At 36.7% G+C, this 12870-nt stretch overlaps 1 protein-coding gene across 3 annotated transcripts in view; it reads right to left on the bottom strand.

Annotated features, from left to right (window-relative positions):
* PDE1A (phosphodiesterase 1A) overlaps nt 1–12870 on the bottom strand; it is a 103449-nt gene that overhangs the window by 36890 nt on the left and 53689 nt on the right. For 2 of the 3 annotated variants that reach the window (XM_068407230.1, XM_068407229.1), the window contains exons 3-8: nt 11022–11204; nt 10496–10562; nt 9418–9534; nt 7846–7986; nt 3534–3634; nt 865–990 (exon numbers count right to left, since the gene is read on the bottom strand). In XM_068407230.1, coding sequence (XP_068263331.1) covers nt 865–990; nt 3534–3634; nt 7846–7986; nt 9418–9534; nt 10496–10562; nt 11022–11107 — 638 coding nt within the window. In that variant the 5' untranslated portion in view covers nt 11108–11204. Of the gene's footprint in view, nt 1–864; nt 991–3533; nt 3635–7845; nt 7987–9417; nt 9535–10495; nt 10563–11021; nt 11205–12870 lie in introns of those variants that run through there. The other variant, XM_068407228.1, reaches the window with a different exon arrangement.

Genomic DNA, 12870 nt, shown 5'->3' with positions numbered 1-12870 from the left:
AACAAAGCAGAGTATAGCTTTGTTATTCATGGTGGCGTCATTCACAGTGGGAGACTTTCCTGGAAGGGCAACATCTCTCTCTGACTTCACAGTTCACCTATTTAAAAGTCATTTTTAGGATCTCTGAATAATAACTATGTTTACAGAAACACACAGAAGACTCATATTTTAAGTGCTGTATGTAGCTATCAAAGATATACAAAGATAACGTGTCCTTTCTAATAACGGAGAAAGTCTTCTCTCTAACACTTGTTCATTTTGGTTTTACAGGTCTTAGTATTTGTGACGTATCAGTTATGATCCTGATTCTTTCAGCTGGTCAAATTTTCTTCAGGAATTACACTAAAATTAAGAAGAAGAAAAAGAGAGATTTCTGTAGTGCTTCTGGGCCTTTATTATTTTTGGACTCTCCGGATAATTCAGTTTTTAATGCTTAGCCAAGATGTGACTATGCTGTTCTATGTTACACAGCAGAAATCCCAGAGGCTGTAGTGTTCAAGCTGGCGGCAGAGTGTGACTCTGCACCAAGGTGTTAACCCACTGTTAGACAAAGGTAACCTAGCTCAAGAGAGGCAGCACTGTGGTTTTCCTGAAGAGCTATCTCACCTGAGACACTGTCCACACAGTCCAACACTGTGCCTCCTAAATGCACAACCTCACTTGGAAAATTATATGGAGTCTCCCAAACAGTATTTCTTTACACCACAGCAGCCTTCCCTAAGCTCTAAATATCCATTTCTCCTTCCAGTGCCAAAGTTTTTTCCTGTAATTTGAACTCGTAAAATAGACCCCACAGGGAAGGCCTGGTGGTTTTTATTGTTTTTAAATACTGGAATTAAGTTTGAATGTCAGAGTAGGTCTTACCTCCAGTCATCTTTGGTTAAATTTGCCAGGATGTTCATCTCTTCTTCTTGCATGAGTCTATAAGCAGCACTTACATGATGATTTTCAAGAACAGAACGATCGTTGTACAATATTGCAACATCTGACCTAGTGTTAAAAAAAAAAAGGCAGAATTTGCAACAGCAAATGGGATGGCATGGCACTGGGGAAGGTAGGACTGTTTATTCTCTATGAGAACTATTGACTATATATATCAAACTATGTTTATTTGTTCCTATTGTATCAAATACTGGTGAAGTTTCCACCTTAAATGCATAAAAAATTATCTTATACCATTGTATAGACTGCTTGTGGGAAAGTCATATTTTTAAATACATAATGTTTTATTGATATAACTGTGACAAAAATTTGTGACGAGATCTTTGAGCTTCTAGACTGTAGATAGGATCATAGAGCAACAGAAATGCTTTAATTAGGCTACTCAAGAGTATTCGTTGGCAATACAACCATTTAAAATGCAATCCATTAACAAACACAGTGGGCTCCACACACAGCATGGGTATCAAGAAGTTACTACCCCTGTTCTGAAAGAGATGTGCTTTGGTCCATGTCACTCATAATCAGAAGGAGCTGTAAATAATGAACTATTAAAAAACTTCAATGTCATATGTTTTAAATGAATGACATCTTTTGTCAGAAAACCAGCCGAACCTTGAGCCTCATAATAAAGGAATGGAAGAGATGCTAAGCTGAAATTTGATTGCATTCAAGTGCTTCCTAAAGCCAGACCCTTACCATAATGTTAGCACCCTTGACAGTATATTTTCCCTCTTAATTAAAGACTAACCTACAATACCAAAATTACATATAGATTTTCACAAATTTTCATGCGGTATGGATTTATCATACTTAGCCTCAAATTTCATTAATTCTTGAGGAATTTGTTTTCCCAAGACCTGATCTGACTTGCTAAGCAACCTCGTGTCTCCTCTCTTTGCTACACTTTTGTTCTGATAAAACTATTCCTGAGTATTTCAATTTGGTCACCTGAAAAGTCTGTACTAGAAGAAAGATGTGATGATTTAGCAGCACAGCTTACTATGATACTAATAACGTAAATTCAACCTCTTGTTCTGTTGAGCAATATTTAGTGTAACCACCCATGTGTACGGTATGATACCAAGGAATCTAAAAATTAAAATACAATTAGAAACTTTATTTAGAGGGAACAAACCATAACCTACCTAAATAATGAATACGTTTACAGCCATAATCCTACTAAAATCATGGGAAAATCTGTGATTTGCCAATTGCGTATGCTTATGAAGCACACTTTGACCCACATAGCTACTTATGGCTAGTTTTAAACAGTGCTAAGATTTGCTGTGATTATGACTGACAGCCATTTCATCAGTTTTTCTCAAGCAAAAGAAGCCTGGAATCATGGCCCTGGGATGCCACATCAGGGCCAAGTTCCACTAGGAGGGAAGAATGAGCTCCATCACCAAACAAATACCTGTTTGCAAGTATGCCCAAGTAAAATTCAAAGGCTAACAGCTTAATTGATTTTCCACTTTTGCAATACCTCAGAGCAAAATATTAAGGACAAAAATAGAAAAGTAATATAAACTTGGAACAAGAAACTGAAGCTTATTTTTAGCTTGACTATGCTGAGGGATAAAAGAATTATGTCTTTATTTCAGCTGCAGATCTAGAATTTGTTCATTACTGAAGGGCACATCCTGGGGCACAAGTATGTTACAGATTTAATTTAAATGCAATCATTGTGCACTTTATCCGTATAGGTAACTGCGAGGATTCTTCTGTTCAAAGTAGTAGTATTTCTAGCACAGAGCTGTTTTGTTAGAATATGCTAGTGCTTTGCTGAAATTTTTTTTCAAGAGCAGGTAAAGCAGACTCCTCAACTGAAGATAGTAAAACCAAAGTATAGCCCAGTGTGATGGAACAATAAGATGCTTTGTACTAAGGTAAGTATCAGGTGTACCGTTTATCACCCAGTAAATGGATTGGTCAGTGTTTTCCTTTGATAAGCTGAAAATATCTTAAGGGAGAGAAGTATATGCTGTTGTTCTGGAACAGAGGCTAGGATGACACACTGTGCCTGCATGAGAGTAGTTAGCCTGACTTTCAAACTGGATTTCTTTCTAGATTTCTTTTTTGTAACTACTGCAGATGCTGTCAAAACATGCCAGGAGAGGACTCTTGGTGAGGATTTCTAAAGCTGTGCTTGAAGGTTTCTCCATCTGTACTAGGACCCTGTAAGTTTAATACACTACTTGAAACAAAATGCAGACACATTGCTGAAAGTGAAGTGGTATTTTTCTGGGGACAGTGCGGAAGAAATTTTTGAGTCAAAAGGATGAGAATTTAAGCGAGCAAATAGAGGGGTGAGGGGTTTTCAAGTCCATATTCTGAATCTTTTTGAAGTCTCTCTTGACATATCAGCTCCAAAACATAATGATTTCAAACCGTATGGAGCTAACTCCTTACTTTTCCACAGTCTTTGTTCATGTGAGCAGTCCCATTAACTGTACAGAGGTCAAAGAAGCAATTTGTAAAATGAGGAATCACCTGGCTACTTCCTGGCTGTATCCGTAAGAGGTATGAAACACTTCAGACCAATGAACAGCAAACTCCAGATCTGACACTTAAGAAACCACTTCACTTACCTTGTCTGAACATGAAAATTGTTTGTGGTCCCAGTATGTTCATAATCGTGGATGGCAGCTGCAAAAATCATCGCTAAAATTTCCAGTTCTGTGAGCCAGTGCTGGTATACAAAAACCAGATCTTAGTCATATTTTCTACAATAGCCTATTTCAGATTAAACACTACATTACTGGATATGTTTTGCATTACCTTCAACTTAAGTAAACATTATTGTCTTATTCCAGATAATTATATATCCATCACACTTCAGTATTATAGAGTAAAATAACTCCTTGTACTTATTGTGATTTCTCTAAGACCAAGTTAACGTCCTTATGGCCACTAGCAAAGTAAATATTGGCAGACAAAAATATAAGAAGTTATTAAGATAATTACATGGTATACTTTGCACCTGTTTTGAGTAGGAAGTATCTAATCTGCTAGACTATACATGGCACTTTCCAAATTATGGTATATTCATCTAAAATCTTGATATGAAGTTAAGGTTATAATTTGTCTTTTAGTAAACAATATATACAGTTCATAATAAATTCTGGGTACAAGATCAGCATTAACCACATTTTACCAGTGTACACAGCACTAAAATTAGGCCCATGGGAGTTTTTTCTGTTCTAAATTTTATCATACTTTGTACTAATGCAAAAAAAGGGTGCATAAGGCCAGTATACAGTTACACAGAACAAAAGGTAATACAGGTCATGTATACAAAATAATGCAAACCCTAGAGTTTTGTGCACTTTTATACCTCTTGCTAACTGAGGCAAGTTATTTTATCTTTCAAGTTCTATTTCTTGAATGATAAATCAACCTTGAGGAGAAAATTTACTCTATCTAAAAATGGGTGCCGAAAAATCATATAATTAACCCCCGCAGTCATAGGACTGATTAAGTCAAATGCCAGTCAAGGATTTCCACACATATTTCAGGTTTTTTTAGTGTAGAAGTAAACTTCTGTACTAAAGGACTGAAGAATGATCTCACCCTTATGTACCCGTATATGCACATACATGTGTATGAATGGATATAAGATGTATAAGCTGCCAATAGCAGTGGCAGCTACTTCTTTGAAAGAAGAAAGGAAACAGTCAAGATTCGTAAGTAATGTGAGAATAATGAAATAGGTCATTCAGCGACAAAATAAGACTACTGAGGAACAACAAGTACTGGCTGTTCATGAAGCAGTATAGATTAAAAAAGGTCACAACAGAGGAATGAGAATGTACTGTAAGCAGTTCTAAAAATGGAAACAATGACCTTCATCGTATCGTGTGTCACAAGAAACCAGGCCATGACCAGTCCTGGCTTTCACAATGTTTTCAACATACCAAACAGAATAGAAACCCAGAAATTATTAGTAATTGAAGCTAAACATAAACTTTTTCTTTAAGATGCCTTTTCAAATATCAGCTATTTTAGTAACTAGAATAGTTGCTAGACAATACATTTATAAGTAGAAGAGCATTCCTTACAAACAATATTCTAGGGCTGTAGCTGTACAGACAAAATTCAGATCAGTAGTCAAATCAGAGAACCAGAGAACTACTTTAGCTGAAGGATTTCTAAAAAAGCAGGAGTAAGCTCTTAGAGAGACAGTTAACAAGTGTTTTTCTCAAAGGGAGAGGGAAAAGCAGGTATCTGGAGGTCTGCAAGACAGCGAAAAGCTGGAACCTGCTTTCCTCCTGGAAGATACTATGCCATGCAGGTGTAACACCTCCTGGAAAAGATCTCTTCTATTGAGAGATGTTTTCCAGTATTATAAATTGCTTATAAGTAAATAGATACATTTCAAATTTTCGTGAGCTCTGGTTCAAACTATTTTTTTAAACAATCATGGATTAAAAAATGAGTAAGAAAGGGAGTCTCACAATGCACTTATTGACAGTAAAGACATTTTTTCCTTTCGTTTGAGCAATATAGGTACGTGGGAGGAGAAAAGGGATGGTGGGAAGATGATCGATGACTCAAAAGTTCTTTACAAGTTGTATTCCCTGGGACATGGATTTTTAAATCTTTATAAAGATGAAGACTTCATAAATGCAAGCTTGAGTTATATATTTCAGTCATATCATCTGGGGTTTAATCTCTTGGGAAGGTTAATAGATTGTGTGCCATCTGTGATATCTTTCTAACACATTGATCTGAGATGGCTGAATCTTGTTTCTTAAGATAGACAGTAACTTTTGGAAAATACAATGATAATTTTATTTCTTTAAATGCCTCTCTGAATATGTGTTATTCTTCACTGGAATCTCTCTAAAGGCTTGTGGAGAAGCATAAACTCTGACCAGGCAAATGTTTTGGCAAATGCTGAAATATGGCTGTTTTCTAGGTGCCTATAAATGATACAAAATGTATGACCTCAACCACAGGAATCGTGAAAAGGGTTTTCTAAAATCCAGCTTTTTGAAACATTTGCTTCAGTATGCCTTTCAGAAGTAAACATGGAAGACAGCAATTCTTTGCAAGATTTGGGAGTCAGTATCAGTTCCTTAAGATATAATGAAAGCACAAAGAACTCCAAATCGCATGCCGATCTGCAAAAACCACACAGGAATTTGATATAGAATTGCATCAAATTGACTCCAATCCAGGTATTTGTTAGAAGATACAGCAGAGTTAAAAGAGGCATTACAATGGACATACTCTGAAAACTATTAGCTTGAGAAGCAAACTTCAAATTGTTTTTGAGTAGGGTTCTGTAGGTTAACCAGGCAACAGGAAAAAAATTCAAGTTAAATAGAACATTTGCATGATACTGATATGTTCTCAAACTGCAAATGACATTTGGGACAGAAATACTTTGCAAGCTGCAGAATCACTAGGCCTTCTTTCAAACACTCATTTCTATAAACGTTCCTTCTGCCTGGCAAGCTACATCTGTTTGAAGGCACTCTTGAATAAGTGTTGTCCTAGTTAGACATCTTTCCAGGAACTTTCCAATATCATAATTCAGCAATTCAAATGTGAATATTTAAAACCTGACCCAATTTTATAGGAATATTTTGTAGCAGCGTTGCAACATTAATGAGGTTTTACAGCAAAATAACAGCAATAATGTCTAAGCTTTTCTGAAAACAGTTGTCCAAATCACATCAAAGTGCATTTAGAAGGTTAAGATGCTAATATTGCAAAACTTCAGTTGGAGAGGCCTTTCTCATTCTCATGTGCACCCGATGGAATAGCAGATTATACGAAACAGGTTCATTCATTCAGTGTTCAGAGATGCCCACAGTGTGTTGCAAAGTTGTTTAACCAATGGCTAAACATCCCAAATTGACTGGGATAGCTCTGAAAGATGGGACCTTGTCGTGGCACTACAAAGAAAATATGGATGCTACTGTCTTTTTTGAAGGGCAGAGGGGCACAGTTACAACGGGCCAAAGGGATGTTTATAATGCATAATACAATAAAGGGATTTTCCTCTATTTGGTAGGTGAATATCTTATACAACAACTTTGGTCTGGAGTGATCTTGGCAAGAGCTGTCTAGCCTATTCTTTATGTGGTATGGAAGTCCTTTCTCAAGAAAACATCTCAATGAGAAAAGGAATTTTGGCTGCTGAAGACTCCAGGCTTCACGCTGCAAGTAGTAGTTGTGTTAAAATGTAGCTTTAAAAACTTGATGTTTAGAAGAAAAGCACTTCCTTCAAACAGTAGAATTAAACCCCGCAATGCCTAGCGACTTGTTCTCCCTCTGCTGAAGCCAGAGGCAAAGCTTCCAGTGAGGAAAGGCTTAACGTAAGTCAACGACTGTCATTTATTATGTATATATTGGAGCACAAACATTTAGTCAGCCCTAAACCCAGAATTCAGACACTATCACTTCCCACCTTTTTTTTTTTTTTTTTGAAGCAAGTATGTTTATAGTGAAGAAAAAGTAACTGCAGAGTATTTGAGTAAGCCTGCGCTAATTCAGTGTATCTTTCAATGGCCAGGACCTCAGCAGATACTAAAGCTTCCTTGCCTGATCACACCTCCCAGGCTCTGATGTGGAAGCGAAAGATTCTCACCTGCCCACTCCTGCAAATGTATCCCTTTTAGTATGATATATAATGCCCAAGCCCAGGCAATGAAAAGCAAAAATGATTTAAGGAGGATTTTTTTTTCTCTTTTTTCCTCCGCATCAGGAGAGTTCCAGACTGGAAGAACTGTTAAAATGACATAAAAGTTCACAGCCTGAATGGTAGTTTTGAATCTATCTCTGCACAATTTTCAAGAGAGCTTTTTCCTTAAGAAAAGACAAACATACACATGTATCCAAAACAGCAGAGGCTGAGGAAAGAAGTAAATAGAAGTTTGCAGTATTTCTTACCATGATACCAGTGTGAATCATTATGCAATGCACAGTTTGAGTAACATCAGCTGCATGGATCAAATTGTGATACGGATTTTTGTATTTGCTGTAACCAACTTCGAGAGCCTCAGCAAATGAAATAAGATTGGGAACAGGGATCTGGGGGGAAGCAAAAATTAAAATAAATGGTTTTTTCCTGCAACAGCTGCAGAGTTAATCATGCGATAAATAAACCACAAATAAATATACCATAGAATTTAGTTAAAAAAAACAACAAAAGTAAAATTTAAAACGTAAAGATTTAGTATCTTACATGCATCATGGAGTCTTCACCCAATTCTTGTTATATCCCTCTGCATATACCATGCACAGCATATGGTTAATGTACAAGAGACTGCAGAGCTACCAAACAGTTTTCAAGACATGTCTGTCTGTCTGTCTGTACCAGGAATGCATAGATTGCTCATATAATCAAGGCGTGACAGATAGGAGTCTAACAATAGGATTACCTCTTTTTCTTCGTCAGTTTTACCTTGCCTGAGACAAGGTTTTCTTGAATCTGATAGTCTGCCTTCCCTTCCTTCTCTTTTTCCGGGCAGTGTATGAAGTACAGGTACTATCTAGCTAGTCCCATTTTTTTCCCATATAATGAAATTACATTTTCCTTAAGATTTTTTGCTTTATTTAAATCCCCTGCAAGGTAAATAGTGGGGACTGAGAACGGGCTTAAGCCCACTGGGCCAGTAACATTGTGTACTTTCTGACTGTGTTGCTAATGGTAGCCCTGGTGTGGTTCTGACTTCAAGCACCCAGAGCTTGAAGGGAAAAGCTTGATGGGAAATGTTGAGTCTGTGTTATGGGTTAAAATTAAAATACTCAAACCAGCTTCAGGGTGAGACAGCCCTTTCGAATGGAGCATGGAGTTTTGCAGTGGACAGATTTTGAAACTGTAATGAAACTTTTATTCACTACTATTATCATCATAAATTTGGCACTTTGATCCTTTTTTTATCTCAGCCTTTCAAAGTTGGTTATAAATACTCCATATTGTATTGCAACACCCTGCAATCACCACAGAAAAGCATGCTTCTCTTTATATATCCCCCAAGTTAGTTAGGAGAAGAAGGTTCAGCTGAGACCCCTGCACAGTGTCAGGCAACATACTATGATCTAGACCATGAAAAAAGTACTTAGGACTAACTGCAGTTTTCTGCCTTATTAGGAATCCTTGTTCCAAGAAGCTGGGACACTGATTCAGTACTGCGGAGTAAGTAGGCTGTATACATAATCTGTCTGTTTAATGCTTACAGCATTTAGCTGCTCACTAGCAACACCCCTTCCCAAACTGACTTGACATGGGTCTACGTAGCTTCCCATTTTGTGGGTTGCAGAAAAATTTGCATGATGTGGGTGAAGTTCCATTTGGTAGAACTATTGGCACATTACAATGTTTGATTTGCCATATTCTTTGAAATTCTGTACTGCACTGTACAATAAAATGCCTTTTCAAATATATCCCGGATTTCTTGTATTTTAAATTTGACATACTTATTTTTGCATACATATTTTTATTTGTGGCTAGTTTCTGACCTTGAAACGGCTCAAAAGGTCATATCGGGTAAACAGCTCATACATCATAAATTTCAGACCGTGCTCTCCACTTGCTTCATTTAGAGCAAATACGTCAAAAGACCATTTATCAACATCCTGTAGATGAGGGGAAAAAGAAAAGAACATAAAGTTTCCATCTGTTTAAGCAGGTTTCCAGTTAATCACTGGAAAAGATAGTTTGGGGTTTTTTGGGGGCAAGGGGGAGAGTTTGGTGTTTTTTTATTGTCCAGATCTTTCAAACTCTTCCTGTAGATAACACATTCATGACTATTTTAATATTAATGATGAAAATAGTTGTACAGTTATGAATAAAATACTTGTAACATGACCTATGCAGCTTTGTATGCTTTGAATCAAAGGCCTTCATCTTTCAAATATAACTTTTTTATGTACAAATTGTCTATAGAATCTCATGGAGCTAATGTGAATACCCATCCTTTAAATAGGCTATTATGCAATGTCATTAACACTAAAGCCATGTAGCAATTTGAGAATAACATAACAGTGTTTGACTTCCAGGGGAAAAGGTGAGGCACTACATTCTCAAGAAATACCATTTTTCAATTGCATACATAGCCGTAGGAACTTTACTACTATAAAGATCGCCTTTTGGGTGAACTAGAGTAAAGCCTTAAATTCACAGCAAATACTGTACTTGTTCCATAAGCTGCAGCTCCTTTTGTTAGCTCTATCCCAATACTATTTCTCCCTTTTCTTTCCAAAAAAAGGAAACAAATTCTGCGGAGACACTGATTACCATACCACTGGGAGCTGATAAAACCAGGTCTTACATTTCTATAAAAATGTCTATACAAATTTCTTCTTATTGCTCTAATACCATCTAAATGAAATCACAACTAATCAGTGAAACAATAAACAGAATCATATGCTATTTGTGAATTTTTAACTATGAACTTATCTGTTCTTTGTGCTCAGTTCTGTAGTATTAAATATGGCTAGGGTATGTTCAGTAGAAAACTATATTCATTTCACCCCAAAAGTCACTAAACATAGGTAGAAATACATGCAAATTCCACAATGATTAAACTTATTTCACCTTAAATGTTACTATCACTTCTGCTGGGTAAGCCAAACCAACCATGCTAGAAGTTCTTCGGTACATCCTAAAAGAACAAATAAAATATTAAGTAATAGTATTCCTTTAAAAAGTACTGGAACAATTTCTCTTTTTTTAATTCATCTTTCACAGTTTGTGAAATAACACTAAGCTATTAGGGTTTGATCCTAGAGATGACCTAAGTCTTTTTATGAACTTATGAGAAAAGCCCCTCTGCTGGTGTACTATTCTTTTATGTTAGTGAAGCCTCTGGTACATTTTCATGTAGAAGTTTCCAAGCTGTAAAGTTCATTCCCAGAATTTTCCAAAGTCCAGGAAATTTCATTGCAAATTTAGAGATTTCATCTGGATTTCTGTATAGAAAAATACAGCGACTGCAGAAATTGAAACCTAAATTCTGGCTCAAAGATTTGCTTCAGGTTCATCCCACCACTTAAGGGATCTTCAACAACAGACACTGTGGTTAAATGCAGTACTTGCTATAATAAGAAAACAAAGGTCTCACCTTTCTACAAAAATCCCAGCCTGTACAACGTGCACAATGCTTCGGAATTTGGGCTTTTCTTCAGGTCTCCTCTTCACTGTTCCCATTTCCCTCGTGAATGTAGAAGCTAACCAGTCCCGCACTTCCAGCGGGACCGAATCTGACTGGATGTCAGAGAGCTCATCCTCAGTGTCCAAAAGCTTCCTACAACAAAATTAATAACAGGTAACAGAGAAGATGGTAGACTGAAGCAAAAGGAGTACGGACAGGTGAACTGCTATCAAAACTTAATTTAACAGGAACGGAATTAGTCTGTAGAAATGACTCAGCACGTCACTAAATGTCTGCTCTGGTAGAGATACTGAAGCCACCAGGAAGCTGGGCACAGCAGGTATCTTCCCTCTCTCCCCCTGTTCACGTTCCAGAAGGTAAACAATACTCAAATGGAAGATATTCAAGTAAAGGCAAGTGAAGATTTTTCTACAAAGATGTCACAGCTTTGGTGGAATGAAGTGTAATCAATAAGTTATAAAATCCTGAGGAGAGGTCTAAAACAGTGGCTGACATGAGCACCTATATAAAGAGGAGTTGCCGCTATAACTGAGAACACCAGTGGTCCATCTGATCTGTTCTCCAAAATGGTACAAAAAAATGCTTTGACACTTACATGCAAGTAAATTGTAACATAGCAATGCTATGGAGAATGTGTTTCAATGAGCATCCCGTATACATGTTCATCATATTATTTCAGTGCAATAAGAGTATTAAAGAGAATTAATTCCTTCCATGTGGAGACCTGTATTCCTATTGAAGGCAGGGTGACAAAATCATAGAAGCCAGCTTTCACAGTTCTTAGTTGTTCAAAAAGTTAGAGAAGCTATGTATACCTCTCGCAAAATAGAAAAAATATTAAAAAGCATCTTCACTTCAACACAACTGAATTGGACATCAGTTTATTTAGAAGAAACATGTAATTAAATATTTTCTTAAAACAGACTCAACACTTAAATTCAATTCTACACTTCTATAAACCTATCAGATATAGGAACACAATGTTTGTCTTGCTGTTATTTGCCCATATCACTCAGCCTGCTGGGGTTTTCCAAGAACCAAATCCCTTATTTAGTCAGATAACAAGTTTTCCTTCATGCAGTTATGCAAGAAACCCCAGAGTTCAGATGATCTAAACATATGTAAAGCATGCCACCCTTTTAAAATGTTTTATTAAAAGTGGTACCAATTGAACTGCAAGCATTATTTGATTATAGACCTATTTCTCTGGTGATGTCTTTCTGAAACTGCTCGAGTTTGCATGAATTGGACACAAAGCAATGAAGGACAAAGTATTTTTAAGTGTGATTTCCTTATCAGACAATCCATTTGTCAAGTTAAAACTTGGTCTCTTCTCCTGAGTGAACAGGATTCCTGGGAAATATATTCAGTGAGAATTCAGCTAACAGCATTTGCAGATGTGTATTTGGGAGAGGAAAATTATCACTTCCTTTTCCATTTTCATGTTGTCACCTCTGTTGCTGTCTTTTCTTTCTACTCTTAGCATAACTGTTGATTTTTCACCTTATTTGTGCACCTCTCCTCATATATATTCAGTGGCTCTTTCACACCTTTCACTTTCTCTGTTTCTCTTCTTCAACGTTTTCAAAACTTTGCCTAATCCAGGTCTTTTCTGGCATATAGAGGAATGGAGCAGCAACATGGATGATGCAAAAAAGCCTGAATACAGTACAGTTCAAAGGAATCCCCATGTAAATCTAATACTACCTGAGCGATTATAGGAAGAGGCCTAGTAGGAAGCATGATGACAGAAGCATCATATAAATTATTTCTGAACAGTGAGCACAGTATATTTGTG

This window comes from Nyctibius grandis, chromosome 9, assembly GCF_013368605.1.
Source record: "Nyctibius grandis isolate bNycGra1 chromosome 9, bNycGra1.pri, whole genome shotgun sequence".
NCBI lineage: Eukaryota > Metazoa > Chordata > Aves > Nyctibiiformes > Nyctibiidae > Nyctibius > Nyctibius grandis.
The sequence above is the reverse complement of the archived record's forward strand: the minus strand, read 5'-3'. Positions and strand labels throughout refer to the sequence as shown.